At 36.0% G+C, this 21,280-nt stretch overlaps 3 protein-coding genes across 4 annotated transcripts; 2 read left to right on the top strand and 1 right to left on the bottom strand.

The window, feature by feature from the left end:
• The first annotated feature begins 2,145 nt into the window (after window positions 1–2,145).
• LOC113764693 (protein NLP5-like) lies at window positions 2,146–7,105 on the top strand. Of its 2 annotated transcripts, none has more exons than XM_027308671.1 (4): window positions 2,146–2,961; window positions 4,026–4,076; window positions 4,194–4,932; window positions 5,062–7,105. In XM_027308671.1, exons 1-4 carry the CDS (start codon window positions 2,293–2,295, stop codon window positions 6,912–6,914), a joined length of 3,312 nt encoding a protein of 1,103 aa, XP_027164472.1. In that variant the 5' UTR covers window positions 2,146–2,292; the 3' UTR covers window positions 6,915–7,105. The 2 variants fall into 2 exon arrangements, with proteins under 2 accessions (XP_027164472.1, XP_027164465.1); XM_027308664.1 differs by having other exon boundaries at window positions 4,194–4,944.
• Window positions 7,106–9,287: 2,182 nt separating this feature from the next.
• LOC113783332 lies at window positions 9,288–9,767 on the top strand. The gene is made up of 2 exons (XM_027329437.1): window positions 9,288–9,507; window positions 9,601–9,767. Exons 1-2 carry the CDS (start codon window positions 9,385–9,387, stop codon window positions 9,697–9,699), a joined length of 222 nt encoding a protein of 73 aa, XP_027185238.1. The 5' UTR covers window positions 9,288–9,384; the 3' UTR covers window positions 9,700–9,767.
• A 776-nt stretch (window positions 9,768–10,543) lies between these two features.
• LOC113750696 (DNA (cytosine-5)-methyltransferase CMT3) lies at window positions 10,544–19,465 on the bottom strand. The gene is made up of 21 exons (XM_027294647.1): window positions 18,984–19,465; window positions 17,452–17,486; window positions 17,233–17,332; window positions 16,003–16,110; window positions 15,801–15,920; window positions 15,621–15,720; window positions 15,322–15,521; window positions 15,178–15,243; window positions 14,811–15,080; window positions 14,648–14,706; window positions 14,493–14,559; window positions 14,072–14,401; window positions 13,909–13,977; window positions 13,742–13,828; window positions 13,554–13,641; window positions 12,974–13,092; window positions 12,715–12,819; window positions 12,578–12,621; window positions 12,413–12,482; window positions 12,217–12,320; window positions 10,544–11,379 (listed from the first exon to the last, which is right to left on the bottom strand). The coding sequence occupies exons 1-21, from the start codon at window positions 19,347–19,349 to the stop codon at window positions 11,220–11,222; spliced, it is 2,667 nt and encodes an 888-aa protein (XP_027150448.1). The 5' UTR covers window positions 19,350–19,465; the 3' UTR covers window positions 10,544–11,219.
• Window positions 19,466–21,280: the final 1,815 nt, after the last annotated feature.

The following is a 21,280-nucleotide window of genomic DNA, read 5'->3' as shown; positions in this document are numbered from 1 at the left end:
TGACCATCAAACTATTTTTTGTCAATAATTGATCACTAAACAATTTAATCCGTAAATTCGTGACCATTTTACTGTTAATTGCTCTTAAATTCTGAAATTAGCATTACACGTCGTGGCAATATCCGGAGGCAATTTTGTCCAACAATTTGCTAAGGACACAGAGGTACAATCAAAACAAAGTGATTGGTCCCTGCTACTAGTTTGGAGCCTATCTTGTTTGTCCTAAATCGACATTTAAAATTGTACTCGAGCACCAATTAGTAGTAATACTTGATTAATTAGGAGGCCTGGCCGGGGTGGAGAAGCGATCTCAAGTCTCTACTACTGTCCACGGTGTCTAGGATCCATGGCGCCCATCGGAAGTGGTGGTTGCGGTTGCACCGGCTTCCTGCTTTTGGCCTTATACAGATATCTACGGTCACCAGAAAATGTCCTCCAATTACCTGAGGGGAAGAATATCTAGCAGAAGAAGAAGCGCAGCGAGATCATTACCCCGATACTCCAACAGGTCTAAAGCGGGTGCTTCATAGCTGAGCTGCAGGCAACCGGCTATCTCAGCTGAACCACCACCACCACCACCAGGACAAAGTTCGGTACTCCTCCCCCACGTCAACAACGGCAACAGGCAGCAGCCCCATCTCTCTACTACTACCAAACAAGAAGCAGCAGCGGCAACGGGAGAGGTTGTGATCATGTGATGAGTCCTGGTTTAATAGACTACTTTCGAGTATCGGAGGATTTGGTCCTCCGATCCGAGGCTGACGCTGGGCCTTCGCGCTGGTTTTGTCTTTTGGACCGCCTCTCCTGCCCTCCCTCTCACTCTGCCTCTTCTTCCAAAAACCACAATCCTCTCTTGCTTTACTTACCAGATCAGCAGTCACTACCTAATAGGAGTAGTAAATTGCTGGACAAAATTGCCCCGGACATTGCCACGTGTAATACTAATTTCAGAACTTAAGAGCAATTAACGACTAAATGATCACGGATTAAATTATTTAGTAGCCAATTATTGACAAAAAAATAGTTCAATGGCCAAAACATGATCCCACCAATAGTTTAATGGCCGCTGAGATTTTTTATCCTAAATAAAAATATTCAAACTCGAATTTAAACTGATTGAGTTCTTTAAAATTGAGCTTGAACTCGACAAAATCGAGCTTAATTGAACTCAATCAAGTTCAATTGAATTTTTAAGATTAGTTTTTAATAAATTTCAAAATTTTAAAATAAATAATTAAAAATTATATTATAAATACACTACTCAATACGCATTACGAATACTCGAGTTTTGATTTTTTTTTCACTCGAACTAAACTCAATTACCTTATCAAGTAACACGAACTCGACTCGAACTTGGCAACTCGATCAATGTCGAGTTCGAGTCGAGCCTTTAACCCAGTTACTCGCAAGTCTAAATCAAATAACATGATTAATTTATATTTCTAATTGGAACTCGAATAGAATCAAATAAATCAAGCAAAATCTAATTTTGAGAATCAAATAATATGATTAATTTATACCCTTAATTAGAAGCACTAAACATAAGTGTAATAATAAGAAATTCTAAAGGCTCTCAAAAAAAGACCTCTCTCTTATAGACAGAAACACACACATCCAATTAAATTAAAAACATTCAGAAAGTTAACAGCTAAACGACTCAGAAGAGTAATTTAAGGAGATGCATAAAAAACCCACATCCAATTAATTGATGACAGGAGGAAACTCCTATAAACCCTAAACCCAAATTGAAGAATGTTAGATGTGGGAGGGAAGGTCCCCCGGGCATCCCACAAACAGCGCACCCTCACCAAATTCTTCTCGTACCGAATTGAATCGCGTGAAAATTCTTTTAAGCAAAATTTTGGGGATGGACGCGTATACTTTGTCCAGCGCTGGACGTGTCAGATTTTCTTTCGAAAAGTTGTGGAACTGTGACCTATTTCGGACATTTTCCATTCCACAGCTCGCAATGACTAGAGTTTGGTGACATAGATTTGTCGTTTGCACCTTGGGAAAATGTAGGCCACAAACCACATGTCATTGTCATGGACTCGTGGGGTCATTGTCTGCTTTTGTCTTTCTGAACTTTGACCTCTTGAACCATTCTGAAATCTGAACTCTTTGCATTTCACTATACAGATACACAGAAGGCAGAAAGCTACAACATGGATGAGCTCTTGAACCCCTTTTGGAATCCTTCTTCTATGGATCATTGAAAAACCAACAACCCTTATTCGAGTCTTTTAATTGGCTAAAAGAGGGGCTTTGAAGGACAATTTTTGAAGCTAGGAAATGCAATCCCAGACAGTATCAAAGATGGAAAAAAACCAGTCTTTACTCATCCATGGTGATGATCTTAGAGGAAGATATTCAGTTTCTGAGTTCATCAGTCTCATGCCAAGTCAACTTTCTCTGTCAGACCAGAAGTCCATCTCCCATCTTATGATCTTCTGTAGCCAAGATGAATCTATTCAATTCAACAACAACAAAGGGATTGAAGCAATCAAAGAAAAGATCAAATCTGCACTTGAGGGTTTGGATGTTTTTCTCTTCCCCACTTTAGTGCAACTGTGGATGCCCAAAACAATAGGCACCCAGCAGCTTCTTGAAACTACAGATCTTCCTTTTGGTATTAGTCTGCTCACCGAAGGACTCTGTTTGTATAGGAAGCGTTGTTTGGAACACAGATATGAGCTTGATTGTCAAGAAGAGCTTGGTCCTGTTGGACGGGTTTTTAGAAATGGGGTTCCAGAATTTAGTCCATATGTGTCTTGTTACTCATCTAAAGAGTTTAAACTGAGGGATTCTGCTGTTAGATGTGGTGTAAATGGATACTTGGCTTTGCCAGTTTTTGAGTCAGTTAGGGATCAATGCGTCGGTGTGCTTGAGCTGGTTACTTCTTGGGATGGGAATTGTTACTTTACTGATGCGATTGGAAAAGTTATTGATGATGCTTTCAAGGTTCGATCTCTAGCTCAACCCATTATTCACCAAGGATAAAGTACTAGCATGTTTAATTCCTCTCTTCATATGGAAATTGTGCTTCTATTGTAAATTTTGCTAAAAAAAACCTGCTAATTTTTCTTGTAGTAAATGTTTTGGTCTTGGATGCAAGGGGAACAAGCTTCTCTTTTGAGCTTTTTCTGTTTTGTAACTCCTTGTTCTTTAGAAATTGGAAGTGACGCGAAGATCATTTCTTCGTTTGTTTTCTGCCAGCAAATAATATGTTTATTCAAAAGAATCAGCTAATTGAGCTTTTACAAAGGTTGTCATCAAATTTCATTACTTTCATGCCCTGAAAAATTGTCTTAGCAAGATTCTCATATCACTGGATGAAATCAGGAAGTCAAAAGGATTGCAAAAGTTCTGTCAGTTGAAGTAATCAGTACTTCTTGTGCTACAGAGTCATTTTCAGATACATTAGCTGTAGGCCTTCTTGGAACTTGGCTAACACATTTCCTGCAATGTCAGCTGTCATCAAATAATTGGAGTTTTTCTGAGCTGAAGCTATCTATTTTGTGCATAATTGACATCTCTGGCTTGAAGTGGAGGATATTTGAAGTGGCATAGCTTCTGCTGAACTCTATGATAGTGAAAGTTCTTATGAATTCTTGCTTTCGCACTATAACAATGACTTATTCAAGTCTAAGCTATGATCTATGGTCTGAGCTATAACTCATGGTGTTGGAAAACTTTTCATGTGAAGAACAAGAACTTTCTATTTGACTTGTTTATGTTTCAATTACTATGCTGTATGGCTGGCATGATGATCCTGTGAAGATCCCCCGTTAGTGAAGATCCCCCTTAAATAGCAAAGGGGTTTCAGCTTCACATCCATCAGATAGGATTCTGTGTTAGTACTGTTCTTGTTGGGTTCTTGTATAGTTGAATCCGGTCATAAAGCTGTCATGTTTACCTGCATTGCATGCTACAAGTCTTAATAGAAAATTTCATTCCAATTTCTGAAATCATTTCGCTATGATAATCTCAAAAATGTATAGTGATAGTTATATTCTTTCCTGCAGGCCGTAGGACTGAGGATTTGTGATGCACATTTGTCACTTCACAAGGATAGAGTAAGTGGTGACTGCATCTAACCACATTTTTTTCACATATATCAGTTAAGTTCTTTTATTGCTGACTCACTTTTCGTACTGTATGATTCCTTTTCTTACTGATAATGTCCAAAGCAGATTTCTCAGCATGAATTTGACCTCAGTCAAATTGAGAACGGTTTGAATGCATTCTGTCATGCACACTGTATACGTTTTGCTCAGACCTGGTTCACAAGCACTGGAGAGAACCATAATGAAAGTGTCATGTGCACAAGTGAAAGGGGATCAGTTATGTCAGTCAAGAAGGTTTCCTCCTTCCAAAAGGATTGCATTCAGTTTGGCTTAAAGAAAGGACAAAGTGTTGTCTGGAGTGCATTTACATCTGGTGCTTCATGCTTCTGCAAAGATGTGAAACAGTTAAGTATTGATGAGTACCCCCTAGTACTTAGTGCACGCAAAGTTAACTTAACTGGCTCTTTTGCTGTCTGTCTGCAAAGTAGATCCACAGGAAATGAAGTTTATGTGCTAGAGTTTTTTCTGTGCCCCTACCAACCTTCTTATGGGAAACCATGGACCCTCTTGAAAGCTTTTTTAGCTGCAGTACAGCAGAACTTTCAGAGTTTCAAGGTTGCATCTGTACAAGAATCAGGGGCGGATACACCTTTGAACATAATTAAACTTGATAGACTGGATGAATCTTTGGAAATGTGTGCAACAACCGGATCTCAACCGTTGCTGAGATTCTCACATAACAAATGTGAGAATGTACGAACACAGGACAATCTTCCTGTTCTTCAAAATAATGAAGACATGGTAAAGGCACCAGGATTGAAGGTTCTCAGAAACCAGTCAAGAAGGCAACTTGAAGATGCTGAGTGTATGTCTGATAGTGAGTTTGCTATCTTGAATTTGAACCTAGCTTTCAGTATGACTGCATTGTTCATTTGCTTATATGGCTGACAAGATCACCTGGTATTAATCTTGATTCAAATTCTCATTTTTACAGTTGTCATACATGAAGAAAAGCAGTTATGCAGAGAGCGTAGCATTGATAGACAGACCAACAAGAGAAAAGCTGATCGTTCCCTTTCTCACGAAGATGTAGGAGAATTTGAAAACCACAATAAGAGAACACGTAATAGAGACCAAGCACGTTCTGATTTACCTCCTGATGAAGGCACTACTTCTGTTTCTCACCCTGCAGCACCAGCACCAGAAAATGAAGGCACAATTATGATAAAGGCAGCATTTAAGGAAGGCATGATTAAGTTTCCACTCTCTCTCTCATCAGGGATAATGGATTTTGAGAAAGAAGTGACAAAGAGGTTAAATTTGACAACTGGAAGCTTTGAGATCAAGTATCAAAAGGAAGATAATAACTGCATTTTAGTATCCAATGATGTGGACTTGCAGAAATTGATGTTTGATATGATGTCACAAAGGAAGAATACAGTCAAAGTTCTTCTTGAGCCTACTCAGAATCAACACCTTGAAATTTCCAGGGGTTCTGTTGGGAGCCCTATGCTGCAGATAAATCCAGTGCAGAACGAGAGTATAAAGGCACCATCAGCGCCAGAAAATGAAGGCACAATTATGATAAAGGCATCATTTAAGGAAGACATGATTAAGTTTCCACTCTCTCTCTCATCAGGGATGATGGATTTTGAGAAAGAAGTGACAAAGAGGTTAAATTTGACAACTGGAAGTTTTGAGATCAAGTATCAAAATGAAGATAATAACTGCATTTTAGTATCCAATGATGTGGACTTGCAGAAGTTGATGTTTGATATGATGTCACAAAGGAAGAATACAATCAAAGTTCTTCTTGAGCCTACTCAGAATCAACACCTTGAAAGTTCCAGGGATTCTGTTGGGAGCCCCATGCTGCAGATAAATCCAGTGCAGAATGAGAGTATAAAGGCACCACCAGCACCAGAAAATGAAGGCACAATTATGATAAAGGCAGCATTTAAGGAAGACATGATTAAGTTTCCACTCTCTCTCTCATCAGGGATAATGGATTTTGAGAAAGAAGTGACAAAGAGGTTAAATTTGACAACTGGAAGTTTTGAGATCAAGTATCAAAAGGAAGATAATAACTGCATTTTAGTATCCAATGATGTGGACTTGCAGAAGTTGATGTTTGATATGATGTCACAAAGGAAGAATACAATCAAAGTTCTTCTTGAGCCTACTCAGAATCAACACCTTGAAAGTTCCAGGGATTCTGTTGGGAGCCCTATGCTGCAGATAAATCCAGTGCAGAAAGAGAGGATCATGACCATAAAGGCAACATATAAAGAGGAGACTGTAGAGCTTCAGGTTTCCCTTTCTTCAAAATTGATGGAACTGAAAAATGAAGTCATGAAGCAGTTCAAGTTAAGTAGTGACAGCTTTGACATCAAGTGTCTAGCTGAGCCCAATGAATGGATTCCATTGACCAGCGACAATGATTTGCATAATTGTGTGACTATCATGAAACCACAGGAAAACCCAACAATCAGACTTGCTGTTGAGCCATGCACCAATCAGATTCCTGAGGAAGTTGCTACTTCTGCTTCACCTCCTATGCCACAAGCTATGACAAAGCAAAATGAAAGCCTCATGACAATAAAGGCAACATACAAAGAAGTCATGATAAAGTTTCAGCTCTCTCTTTCATCTGGACTGATGCAACTCAGAGATGCGATAAAGAAACGGCTCAACCTGAGTGGTGAAAGTTATGAGATCAAGTATCAAGATGTCAATAACAATTGGATTTGTCTATCCAGAGATGCAGATTTGCAGAGTCATTTAAGAGCTATGAGATCATCAGACAGGTCAACAGTCAGACTTCATATTGAGCCCTTGAAGGCATAGCCTCAAAAGGTTCACTATGCTTACTGTTTCAGTTTGAACTTCATTTTGTGGAACATATATACGGGAGCCACAAATAATTTCTTAATCTTCAATATCTAGCTTGTCTGAGAGGGATCAACCTACACATAAATTTTATTGTACAATTAACTACCAACCTGTTGGGGAAAAAAATCTACCTAAATTCTACAGGATCTTTTGTTCCAACTAGTCAACAAGTAACATAGGATAATGGCTAGGGGTGGGCGCGGGTCGGGTACCCGCCCTATTCACCATTTGGCTGACCCGACCCGCACCTTGCGGGTCAGCTATTTTCTGACCCTTACCCGCCCCGCATATCAGCGGGTACCCTATAACGGGTACCCACTGAGATAGGGTCGGATCAGCGGGTACCCGCCCCGCCCCGTTTATCATTTAATTTTTTAAAAAAAATAATTTATACCAATTTAATTTTATATTTTAGACATTCATCTAAGATTTAATAATTTTTTTTTTCTAAAAAAAGGTTTCCCACCAAGAAACAAGCATACGAAGAGAATATAAGATAAAGGAAAAAAATTAAAAGAATTCAAAATCAATAAAAGTTTGAAATAAGTAGCACAATTTTTAATATATATATTCCACATTAATTAAACTTTTTTCTATAAAATATAAGATCATGAGCTTTACAAATGAATCTTGTAAATAAACTATAGTCTCTCATATTTGTAATGTAATTTGTTCAATAAAATTAATTACTTAGTTCTAACTTATTATTTTATAGTGTGTGTATAAAAATAAAAATAAAATATATATATATGTGGGGCGGATCGGGTACCCGCGAATTTTTAATTATGTGACCCTAACCCGCACCGCATCTTAGCGGATACCCGACCCTCTTTTGACCCGATCAAATAATAAAAATCGGATATCCTAATTTTCGGATCGGATCGGATCAGATATGACGGGTTTTCGGGTTAGCGGATAATTTTGCCCACCCCTAATAATGGCAGTATTGAAACCATGCCCAGATAAGCACCAGAAAGTAATTTGTTTGGATACCTCAATTATTCCAAATAATATTTCGCTTACATCATAGACACATTTTCCAACCCATTTTTTTATATTTCCAACCACCTTTTTATCTCACATACATCACATCACAAAAAATGATACAGTAATTATTCCAAATAATATTTCAAATAATACACTATCCAAACAAATAGTTCTTGAATTGAATTTTTCAACACAGTCTCTCTTGCAAATTCTCATATAAATTTCAAAAATTCAAATTTCAAAAGATCATCTTTGAGAGCTGCATTTTATGGGGGAAAATAATTCAACTGTGTGGATATCCAAATGAACTTGTTACAATTCAAATTAGATAGATGCCGGAATTTATGGTAGGAGAGTTGAATGGATGCAATTTCAAATGCAAAACCATGCTACCACTGAAAATCACATAACAAATGTTGGGCATTCATTGGATGCTCTACTAGAGGTGTCTAGATATTTCAATGGGTAGAGGTGTTTAGATATTTCAATGGGTAGGGTTTAGGTTGAATCCTTTTGAACTAGATTCACATCCATTAAATTTAGTTAGACGTAAATCCAGATCCAAAGCGTTATGGGCCTGAAAAAATAAGTTCAAATCCAAACCTTTCTAGATCTGAGTATCCAATGGGTACCCGATATATTTTTCTAATACACTAAAGTAAAAATATATTAAAAATATGCAGATTTCAAAAAATATAAACATCATCCAATTTTTATTTTAAATAATAAAATTAATATTCAAGAAATTGAATGCAATATTATAAACTCAAAAAGTAACTATTATCGACAGTTTCGATTTATTTTTAAAACTTAAACTATATCTATGTCCAATCTTTCATTTATTTGCCTTTACTTTTTCTCCTTTTTCTGAAAAAGTTTGTACTAATTATAATAACAACTAGAATTAACTTGAAAAAAGAAAATAATCACAAAATCTTACTGTATTCTTTCCAATGACCATAAAATATTAAAATATTTTATAAATTTACTAATATATATATATTAACTATATATACATGGGTTTGGTAAGATTTGGTATGGGTTTGGATTTGGATATGAATCATAAAAAATCAAATCTTACCTAAATACATAACTCTTTTATAGGATTTGGGTCTAAGTAGTGTCTAGATTTGATAAATTAAATCCAAACTCTATCCAAGTACATTGGATCTGAATTAAATTTGGATAAAAGCTGATCCATTAACATGCCTAGGTGTCTATAGTGGGAGGGTTAAAAGAAAAGGGTTTTTTTTTTGTAAGTCAGGACTCAAGACAAATGATTATATTAGGTTCTTCTTCTTCTTTTCTTTTTTTTTTTCTTTTCTGTATGCTGGATCCTCTCAACCTAGCTAGACAAAAGCCCACGCTTATACATAATAGAATGGAAGCCCAACGCCTACCAGTTAAACCCACCACTTAGCAAGAACTGAAGAAAAGAATGAAGAAAGCAGCAGCAGAGGCTTCGAGCAAGAGCAACAATGGCGGAACTGAAACGAAAGGCCAGAAAAAACCCCAATTTAGACCTGCTCTCGATGACACTAAGCCAATTCTCAAAGACCCAGTAAGTCAATTTTGATTCTTTTCTTTTTCCTTGTTGTTTTGAACCGTTCAAACTGATTTCAGGTTTTCTTTTTTTACCCCGGTTTCTTTGCAGATATTGAGATCGGACCCTATTGAGACTGAGGAAGCTGTTCTTCGGTTGCCCCCTTTTCCAATCGACAAATTGAAAAAATCCCAAAAATTTGCTTCCTAAAACTAATTCAGATGTATTTGTAGTTGATGCAACAGTTGGTGATTTGAATAGCAAATTCTGTTGTTGAACTCCTTGCTGCTAAATGAGGTACTTCACGTATTTTCTTTAGTACTATCAAGAGTATCTGAATTCACATCAGTATATTGTAGTAATCCAAACAAAAATGGCAAGTGTCAGAGTTACTCTGGGTAGAATTTTGTGTTTCTGACCCTTTCTGTTTTTCATTTGCTCATCTCTGGGTAGAATTTTTGTGTTTCTTCAAAGTTTTGTTGGAGGGAAAATAATAACGGTGAGTTGGTGACCATCAATCCTCAAGAGATCATCACGGGTGTCTTTCAAATACCAGATTGCAATTTCAAAGTCACTAAATTCACTTGAACTCTACTACTACGACCTTGTTCTCAGTTATTTTATAAAATTTGATTATATAAATTATTATAAAGAATAATTAGAATCAGCAAAGGTTATTCTTTGAGTAATTACAGATTTAAACTTTCTTGATCGTTGAAAAGTCTGTAATCAAAGTACAAAAGTAATCAAAAATATCAGAAAAGATATTATTCAAAATCAAAATCTATAATCAATTAAATGATCAATCTAAGAACAAACCCTACAAATCTTAGAAACGTGTCTTGTTGGCACTTCACCCTTCGATCAAATAATAGCGAGTAGCTTGGTAAGACTTAAGTTTTTTTTCTTTTTTTTTGATAAAACATAAGTCAATAATCATCTCACTAAAAATCGTCCAACACGATAGAAAATACATTAAACATGTCACAAATATATTTAATTTAAAAAATCATTAGATTTAACAAAAGTACAAAATATAAAAGATCCATCAAAATAATTTAAACAAATTTGCTTCCATTCTCGAACACAACCACATCCATCAAAATAAGATCACATGAAGACTAGTTTCGAGCTACAGAAAATGTCTAGCATACTGACAGCAGAGAGAAGCAAAATTCTTATTGTTGACATTGACGACGAAAGGCAAGGCAGAATCGCGGACGAGAGGCCTGGACGGTCTGGATGAAGCTTCAAAAATTTATGCAGCTCAGATCACATCTTGTAACTCGATTTTCATGCCGTGTGAGACTCACAAAAATATTGTTCTATTGTTACACCTTGTACAGATGATGTTACACTATGTACAAATAGTGTTACACCTTCCGAAACGGTTGTTCTGACAACCGCTCCAATCCCGCGTCCCAGAATGACTGTCTTCGCACCTGTCAATGATCAAATTATAGAAACTAGAACATTGCTTCGCACGATAATGCTTCTCTTTCAACACGTTCAGCTCATACATCACAACGTGTGAGGATCAGTTGATCAGCAAGAGTTCAGCAGTACTACTTTCAGCACATGCTGTTTCATGGAGTAAATAATAGTAACATGGTACTCAAATTATACAAATTATGAACAATTCCGACAAATAACCAATAAATGTGACCAATAAATGGCATGTACTTTAGTGTTGTATTGGATGGGTTACAAAAACACAAATTTGACTTCCTTCATGAAGACACTTCTGCAGGAAGTTCGACATTATTTGGAAAGCTCTTTGGTAATTGCAGTACTGGTTCGTCGCCTGACAAACCCTTCAAAGCCAAAGCTAAAGAAAATCCTAAAGCGCGAGCAACAGGCACAGCAACTGCGTTGCCAACTTGAATGTACCTGAAGTATCATAAAACATCGAGTCTTACTAATTGCAAACAGATATCCATTCCGTGTTCACATAGGAGGTATTATACTATTGTTGATTACCAAATAAGCCAATCAAAATTTCAGGATAATGAACATGGCTTACTTTCTTGAACATATAATCACGATGCAGTCAAGCAAATCAGCAACTAATTGCTTTATAAATAACATCTCAAACATGTAGCAACATAGGCCTATTGAACATAGGCCTATTGACAATGACCAAACTCATGAAGAAACAGAAGCTGAGTAACTTGTGCTCTGCACACTAAGTAGACACCATTTGGAATTTGGCTCACAGATTATCTGAAGTGCAGAAGGTCCCAGATTTTGCGAAACTAGGTGACTAATACTACTGAAAAGCCTCTGTCTAGTTGAGTTGATATTTTACTTTCACAGTGAAATCTAGATGCAATACATTGAACACTTCCATCTCAAAATTAAGCTAATTTTAAGAGTTCTACAACCTGTTCACCATTTTATCACACAACCCATGCATTGCCATATTCGTCAGCAACATGTCCTAAATCCTCACTGTCATTATGAGAACAGGTGAAAGGGAAAAACTTTTTGGGGTCTAATTTTCTTTCACTCTGACAGGACAAACCCACTGCTACTGCAATTTTTTTCCCTCGTTTCAACATATATCTACAAATTCTAACTAATGGAAAAAGACTAAGTATGAGGCCAAGAGGTAGTTTGTTTTATTCGAGGGTGTAACAAGGATTGAGAGAACCTGAGGATCATATTAGCACGTACTCTATAGAATGCCTAAATATGTCAGAAACATAATTGTTCCTCAGCTTTTACCTTTCTTTAATGGGGCCAAAAAGTTTGTAATAATCAGGAAATCCTTGGAGTCTGGCGTTCTCTCGGATTGTAAGGACTCTGTCTTGCTTTGGATGCAATATGGTCTGACAAAGTCCAAAGAAGATTCATCATGCGGTGAAGTATAAAACAGCAAACCAGAATATTCAATTAAATTAGAAAGTGACAACAACAGTACCTGATTGTGAGGTTCTGCTCGTGTGACAACTGTAGGTACTGTCTCATTCCACCACAATCGTCCAAACGGCCTAAATGGCATGAAAAAATAGTTGTGTGAAAAGCCAACAAAAAAAAATTCATCAAACAAGCAATTTGAGAAACATAGAAGAGAAATGAAGATTACTTGCATGAAGATCCACCAACAAAAGTCATAGCATAATCAGGTACCTGCACAAGCAACTCACTGGGGTAAGGATTATCAATGAAGAAATAAACAAATACATGCTGATCTGCATAATATAGAAATTCAAGAAGTCGTACCAAAGGTTTTCCTGAGGGCAGATAGACACGCTCTATATCTGGATCCCATTCCACCTTGTTATCAGCACGGACTCTTACACCAGGCAAATCTCTAAAGTTTGCACCCTAGCAACCATGGTACAAATAGTTCAGAAGCAGGTAGTATTCAATTGACAATTTACATAACAAGAGCTCCTGAAAAGCATAAATACATGAGAAGGTCCTTTGACTAGGGAAAAAAAAACATAAAAATGAAAAAGACTAACGAACTAAAATATACCTTCTTCTTGGGAATCTGACACACCCGACTATAATCATCCCTATTTAGTTGGAGCGGCCGATGGTCATACAGCAAATGTGGAGCTACTTCTAATCCAAAGCCTAGACTACCTGGCATTTCTGCATCAGAAAGAAAAAATAATGTGAAAGACGACATTCAATAACTTTTCAAACTCAAACTACGCAGAGAACCTGTATCAGAACGTAATCCATGCTGTGCTCAATTAAGACAAGCTAAAAGCCATAGAAAAAGGAAACCTATAAAACAAAGTACTTTTAGTTTCATGGATTTAAGTATTACATTCCAGATTTAAGAATGTAAATAGTTCGATGCTTAGTTGGTAAACCAACTTTTTTCACAACATAAACAATGAATGACAAATATAGCTGGAAACTTTTAAGCACCAGCAAACGTGTATTGTTTGCTCTGGATCAAAAATGTTGGATAAATTTTTTAGCATCCATTAGAATCACGTTACCATGCTCACCAAGACAAGGCAAGAATTCCAAGTTTAAAATAAGGCATTGAAAATTATAAATCCAGAAGTACTTCAAGGAGAAATAAAGAAATATGAACTTACCATCTTTCCTCAATCTGATGAAGTTTTGAAATTCAGTCTTGGACGCACCACCATATGGCATTTCATCTCGTGGCTCGTCATTTTCAACCTAAATGTTAAGTTTGCAAGATAAAGAGAGAGTTTTAAGCATATAAGGAACATTAGAGGCATACATTAATTGAAAAAAGCTTAGTATTGGCAATATATACCGGTGGAAGATCAGAAATAGCATCTTCAAGAAAAAGCTCCTCCTCCAATTCAACTTTTGAACCTTCTTCATAAGCTACAGTATTGGACTACATTGACACAGAAGATTTAGGCTAATAAAGAAGCAAAAATCAAATTGTATAATATTTTTCTACCATCCATAGCCTACCTCAAATTCCTTGGGAACAACCCCTCTCACAACGACATCATGGGTAGGCAATGGGTACTGAGGCAACTTCTGCATTAATAGAAGAGTAAGTACTGCTAATGAGAGAGAAAAGACGCCTTGAAACCTGAATAAATAAATAAGAAAAAGAAAAACTGAGTATCACCTCTTTAGGAACAGCACCCCACATAAAGACACGCATTCTAAACTGTGGGAGACCATAAGCACCAGCAGCCATCATTCCAAGTCGTGCTTGATAGTTCATAGCAAGAAGCCGAGCAAAAGCATACCTCCCAAGATACCCTTTGGAAAACTTAATCAAATCAACAACATTTTCCATCAACACAAATCTAGGCTTTAGAAAAGCCACAATATCCATGAAGACGGCAAGCTGCTTATTTTTTTCATCTTGTAATGGTTGGTCTGTATTCCGAAATCGGTTAAACCCACTTATTCCTTGGCAAGGAGGGCCCCCACATATAACATCGACATTTCCCTGCAAGACATCAAGAAACCAACAAATTAGATAACATAATCTGCAGTAGTCCAGTGTACTTCACATCTCTTTGGAAGATGTTTGAACTTACAGGCAAAGGCAAAATCTTTCTTTTGTAACCTTTAGTGACGAATTCCTTCACCTTCTCTTGACAATCACTAAGAAACACGTATAGAAGGTCAGTGATTGTTTCAAGGAAACAAATAACATCAAGAAATCACTAAGCAAACCAGATTTAATGCCTACCTTAAACCGTCTATAGGCTCCCATGTTTCATCATCTGGTCCATAACCTTTCCAGCGAATCTAAATTGCATTTTAGAGACATTACTACAAGCCAAAGCTAATTGAAAATGTTTAAAAAGGCAAGATAGAGATATAAAGGTACACTGATAATCCAACAAGTATACCTTACAGTAAAGTCCAACAGTACCACTCTCTTTTGGATCCCCATAGCACATAGCCAATACCTCTTTGACTTCAAAAACTTCAGAACTATTACCATCACTATCATCAACATCGTCATCTTCATCATCTCCACCAACTTCATCTACTTGCTCATTTGACGAGTTAACATACGGATGTGGTAGAACATTGCTTTCTACTAATGCATAAGAGACACAAAGCCTCTCCCACTCCTTAATCAAAAGCAAAAAGTTCTCGGCAGATTCATTTCGTACCTTAATCAAAAAGAAATTATCAAGAAGAAAAATGTATCCTGAACAAGGTTATAAATATAGAAATAATGGATACAAAACCATAGGGAGCAATATACACCTCAGTCTCCGGATGGTTCCATTTTAGACTTTCACATGCATACTTGTTTATATCAACTGCCCATTTCTGCATTGAGAAGTTATTTTAATAGTAAAGAACGACATAACAACTAGTAAGAAGTTCAAGAAAACTTATTGTCCTTACGGTAACAAGCTTAACACCAGTGCTATTAGCTCCCAGGCAAAGTCCAGTGGACATTGCCCCACAGCCTGAATACAGGTCCAGTAGCCTCATCTCCAAGTGGTTTGCTTCTTGGGAGACCTCTACACCACTAACCACTGCTCCAGCAGCATCAGCTTCACTCGATATTGTAGAGCCAGAATCACTTCCAGCTCCATTATTCTCTGGACAAAATAAATATCATCCAAAACTTTACACTAAAAAGTTTGTGAAAAAAGAAAGAGTAATTTGTTGCTGACAATATATAAAGGAAAAAAGGTTACCAGGCGGCAAGCTCATAAACGTGCAGTGAGGCAGTAAGAACATCATGTCATAATAATAGTCACAATTTGATTTTGCAGCATCCTTGCATTCCAAATCCATCTGAAATAGCAGCCGGTCCTGTTAAAAAGGTTTACAGAAGCTCAAAGTTGAAAAGACGTTTCTTAGGTAAGTCAGCATACATTTGGTGGCAGCCGGACGATCCTAAGTCTCTTAACCAGACAGTCCAAAGGATTGTCATTCTTGACTTCAGAAAAGAATACTCGCTTTTCGTCTATAAAGACATGACATTCTGTAATGATCTGACCACAGGAAGTGGCAGTATAATTCAGAAAATGGAAATTGAAAATACAGATATTTAAAGGAATGATTGTCAAGCCTTACAGTATCCTCGGCCCTGTAAAACCACTGAGCAGTGAAATACGGCATGCCATCAGTTCCCTCAAACATCTCCACTATTTTGCAGATGTAATTTCTTTTACCTTCTTCAGCCTTGTGACAGCATGTTAATTAGGCAAGAATTAAACAACTTTCTGAACCAGATTTGGATACAAGTGATTCAAAATACCGGCAAAACCAAGACAATGAAATCCAGGCTAACAAAGTTGTCAAAGAAGGCAACTCTCAACAATATAAAATTTATTTTCTCTTTCAAATTTCCTCCAAGTATGGTATTAGCCTGTTATACTCCATAAATGGCACATTTCAAAAGATTATAACTAAAAAATGACTCTCCAAGCTGTTTAAATCCTGAAAAGGTATTTTTGTCTCAATTTCAAAAGCAAAAGTACAGTGGAAAAAAAATCTCTAGAGTTGTTTCTCACGAATAGCTTTCTGATGGTTAAAATAATTTAAATTCACAGATAAAAACAAAAACCTCTAAAAGCAGCTTTCAGCAAAGGGAAAATTGAAACCAAAAAAAGAAAGAAAGAAAAAACTAGAATCAACTTATAAGAAAAAAATATCTAGGCCTTGATTATACAATCTTCAATGCAAAAACGCTAAGCCACCAGGATCACCTGCAATACATAACAAGATTAACAAAAGACCCACAAAAAGTTCTGATATTTATGGGTAGGAAATTCACATTAAATTTTCCGGAAAGATAATGAATCCCGTAGAATTCAGACAGTTGAAAGAAATAGAAACGATGCCACATCCACAAAATCTCATAAGTTTTGGAACACGACATGGTCTATGATATCTGAGACCATTTAAAAAAGCTGGATATCTCAGTCCAAGTAAACAAACTTAAAACCCTCCTTTTACTTCTCCAAAATCATTACTCAATCTTAACAATCATAAGTTAAAAAGATCACATAGCATTCGAGTTTCAAGATATGACAACAACTACATATTTATACTGAGAACAGATTATTTCCTTGTTACATAACAGCACTGGAAAAAGTAAATGCAGGAGCAAGAGATGAATCTTACATTAAGCTCATTGCACACCCATGACAGATGCTAAAAACCTGGACAGAAAACACGATATGTGCAGCTCACCCCTAGACTAGATAGGTTTTGATTTGGTATGACTAGACCTAGCCCACTCAAAATGTCATACTAGCAAACTCTTCCATTTACTAGAAAAAGGAAGCAAAGTTCCTGTACCTGTACATAAGCATCATCTTCCAAGTTAAAAATCTGCCCATCAACTTCTGCTTGAGTGAAGTGTCTTTTAGCATCGATAAATTCTTCAGAGTCATCCTCACTTTCCAAGTGAATAGAAAAAAAAATGCAAGCAATTAAAGAACAACAATTTAAATGCAAACAGTTCTAATAAGTAGAACTAGAATGAGAAAATCAAATAGTCAACAACCATATACTCACCCTTTTGAGTCTTTTAAAACTGCATTTTGTTTCCTCTGTATAACCAAAACAATTAGCTCATTAACTCAGCCAAAAATTCAAATTAAATTTGTGCACATCAACATTCAGCATGATGATTATAGCTGATAGCATGAACAAGTTTTGTTTGAATGACACAAAACCAAACCATTTTTAGTTCATGTTTGGGGTATCTCCTACACTTAGATCCAACCAAAAGTATTTCATACTAAGGCTCTTTCAAGAACAACAATTACCTTTATTTAACTATTAGTTCATAAAGATTCACTAAAAGAAAGGATACTAATTATCAGAAAGATAAAACAATGACAACATACAGCCTCCTATTTGCTAAAGGGAGCTAATGGAAAAATTGTTTGCGCAGAATCCACTTGAAAAGTATTTTTTGCTCGTCTAAAAGTTCCCATTGAGTTCGTGCAGGTTGTGGACAAAATTAATCTTAGCCAAGATGAGTAATCCCCCATTAAGTATGTAAAACCCATACTCGCAGAAGGATACACTAATTATCAAACTTCGAATAAGCCAGATAAAGATTTTATAGTGACAAGTAACTAAAACCAAAGCATTATGCGAAAGCCAAAGTTTTCTACCCAAAAGAGATAGACTCAGAATGAAAAACATATAGATTCACCTAAAGATAAAAGAACGAGTTTAAAGCGTAAGACCAATGGACAAACTTGGCATGATCCAAAAGACAAAACTTTTTACACTAGCAAACAACTGAAGGAAATACAATCCCAATGTCCATAGAACGGTTAAAAATTGTATGTTCACCTAAAGATAAAAGAACGAGTTTAAAGCGTAAGACCAATGGACAAACTTGGCATGATCCAAAAGACAACTTTTTACACTAGCAAACAACTGAAGGAAATACAATCCCAATGTCCATAGAACGGTTAAAAATTGTATGTTAACCTCAGCAGTGAGATTTTAAGAATAAAACAGAGACTTGCGAAGAAACCCAGGGAACTGCTAACATTAGTTTTCAAGGCGTCCATGTTGAAAGGCACTTGAGCTTATTCAGTATAATCTGGCCAGCTATCAATACCCTTTTAATACTCCAAACTAGCTCCATATCTGACATACTACACGGACAATATTTCCAGCACTTGGTTACATGTGCTAGCGCGCCTACTGATTTGTATCATAGTAAAAAGACCAAAAAGTTGACATCGTCTCAAATGTTTCTTTGGAAAAAACAAAAAGTCCTTGTTCTTTATTACTTACAAAAACAGCCAAAAACCAGCTTTGTATCAGGAAAGACATGAAACTTTATTCACATTCAACGTACTTGCAAATATAATCACAATAAAGAATGTCCAGAACCCTTTTAAAAAAGCCCTAATTTTTTCAGAATACGCAAAAAATGGAGAATAAAACCTTACTCTCAGGAAAAAAATGAAGAATCCTAAAAGATATCCCTTTTCAGATTAAGTTCATCTACACTTCACAGGTAAACACATGTACAAATCCATAGCTGTCGATTATAAACAATAAACCAAAACATTTCCGACCTTTTGCTTGACTGCATATCGATGAGGCCACCGACAACGAGCCTCCTTGTCAGCAACAGGCTCACCAAGAAACCGAAAATCACCTTCCTCCTCATTTTCCGCAAGAACGCGCCTTTTTGTCTTCCTCTCAGCCGGCGACATAGACAAGCTCTCTCCCTCGACCTCACCTCCATCCTCCCGTTCATCGTCATCCGACACAACCACCACGTCCGGCTCCTCCATGAAATCACTATCCGCATTTGCCGGAACCGACTCAACTTTCATTCTTTGTCGCTTCGACTTCTTCTCTACCGAAGAAGAAAAAGAAGAAGCCCTAGATTTCTCCCTCGAAGCTGCCGGCGTCGATGAACCCTTCCTCTTCCCCATTTCGGAGGTGAAAGAATTAGGTCAAGAACGATGGAAGAGATTTGTGGAAAATGGGGAAAGAGTAGAAAGGGTTTTTTGAGGGGATAAGGGAAGAAGGTGAAGGAAATGGGGTATTGTTTTTGAAAAGGAGAGCTTCTTCTTCCCTTTTTTTGGTGCGAGTTTTTTAATGTGAATTTGAAAATATTTCTAGGCGGGAACGCGGAATTTCGGGGAGTGAATGAAGTGGATTTGAACGAGGGGAGTGAAGTCCGAGGAAAGTGAACGTTGAGGGGGTTGGGTAATCATTGGTGTTTGAATATGGGTATGGGTATTGGGTACTCAAGTCACGGGTTGATACTGAATAGAACGTGAATAGAACAAGGTCTAGTCTAGATTACTATTTTTTATAATTTTTACTTTAAAAAAATTATATATTGTAACAATTTGATTTGATATGTTAAAAAATTAATTAAAATATACATATACGAAAAATATAAAAGTTTTTCTTTAGAAAATTACAGGCCTGTTTGGCAATTAAGTTTTTTGCCAAATTTGTCTTTTACAAATTTTTTAAAAACTTTAAATATTACTAATCTCAAAAAATTTCCCAAAGTTTTTAAACTATACACTTCAAAATATTCAAAAATTTACATTTCAAAAATTTTTTCTATAACTTCTACAGGAAATTACAGTAAAATTTTAAATAAACACCAAAAAAATTCATTTGACAAACGAGGCCTACGGCGTGTTTGGCATGTTTGGCAAACAAGATTTTGGCCAAATTTGATTTTTACAAATTTTTTAAAAGGTTTAACTACAATAACCTCAAAAAAACTTTTCAAAATTTTTAAACTATACACTTCAACATATCTAAAATTTTATACACTTTAAAAATTTTTCCTGCAATTCTACATTAAAGTTTTAGACAAATATTCAAAAAATTCATTTGCAAAATGAGGCCTTCAATTTAAACAAGAACTGAATTCTTTTGAGATTTGGTTATAGACGATAGAGTTGAATTAATTTGAGATTACATTAAAAGAGGATGTTTATTTGAGACTGAGATTATCACTGGCAAAATTTTGTATTCATTATGTAATTGAAAAGAATAAAAGTGGTGATTCAAATACATCAATTAATTATCTGCAAAGTGTTTAATGACAATATTTTGGAAATGTGAGGTGTGACTGAAGGTATAATAGTAGTAAACATTTTCATTTATTGGGAGCTTTTTAGAAAAAAAATTTCATAAATCACGAATGACAACAAAAATTTTAGATTTTACAATTATACTTACCTAAATTGCACTCTATTTCTGAATAACATCCCAAGCCAGTCATTCTTATTTAGTGTGAAGATATCAAATGAGTAATTTAACGTTGTGGCTCCGTACATATTCGATCGTTGAAAAGAGTTGCAGTAATTAATATGTTAATTTTTTGCTAAAAATCTGTCAAGGTACATATCTCTTCTCATACTTCTAATTAGACGCATAAAAATAGTAAATGACCGCAAAAAAATTGGAAACAATTGACAAGTTAATCAACATTGAAGCTCATGCAAAAATATTAGTGTTTGAGCTAGAAATGGCAATAGGATTATGCCATGAAGTTATAGGAACTTGATTGATACTTAGGTGCATTTAATAAAACTAAAGTTTGAAATATGAAATTTGAATCCATTAATTTATTGAATTGTTAAACATTAAATATAATACATTTGAATGCATATCAGATTCAGTGATAAGTGAATAGTTTATCATTTAATTTTGGGAACAAATTTTGCCTAAAAAATTTAGTGCCACTTATTAAATTTAGATACTCAATATTTGGTTATCAAACGATCTGAATATATTAAAATTTAAATCCATTAAATTTAAGAATTAAGTTGAGTTATCAAACAAAGTCTTAATTAATTGTTTTGTATGCAATGCATCAGTTGGCATGCAGTTT

The sequence above is a fragment of the Coffea eugenioides genome, chromosome 1 (assembly GCF_003713205.1).
Source record: "Coffea eugenioides isolate CCC68of chromosome 1, Ceug_1.0, whole genome shotgun sequence".
NCBI classification, from domain to species: Eukaryota; Viridiplantae; Streptophyta; class Magnoliopsida; order Gentianales; family Rubiaceae; genus Coffea; species Coffea eugenioides.
This window is presented reverse-complemented; position numbering and strand designations above follow the sequence as displayed.

Coding starts and splice junctions, on each gene's coding strand:
- LOC113764693 (XM_027308664.1), top strand. CDS start 2,293: ATGCAATCCCAGACAGTATCAAAGATGGAAAAAAACCAGTCTTTACTC. Junction 4,077..4,193: donor TGTCACTTCACAAGGATAGA/GTAAGTGGTGAC, acceptor TGTCCAAAGCAG/ATTTCTCAGCATGAATTTGA. Junction 4,945..5,061: donor TGCTGAGTGTATGTCTGATA/GTGAGTTTGCTA, acceptor TCATTTTTACAG/TTGTCATACATGAAGAAAAG.
- LOC113783332 (XM_027329437.1), top strand. CDS start 9,385: ATGAAGAAAGCAGCAGCAGAGGCTTCGAGCAAGAGCAACAATGGCGGA. Junction 9,508..9,600: donor AGCCAATTCTCAAAGACCCA/GTAAGTCAATTT, acceptor GTTTCTTTGCAG/ATATTGAGATCGGACCCTAT.
- LOC113750696 (XM_027294647.1), bottom strand. CDS start 19,349: ATGGGGAAGAGGAAGGGTTCATCGACGCCGGCAGCTTCGAGGGAGAAA. Junction 13,642..13,741: donor CTATTTCTGATCTTCCACCG/GTATATATTGCC, acceptor CTTAACATTTAG/GTTGAAAATGACGAGCCACG. Junction 12,820..12,973: donor GTCAGATTCCCAAGAAGAAG/GTATATTTTAGT, acceptor CATGGTTGCTAG/GGTGCAAACTTTAGAGATTT.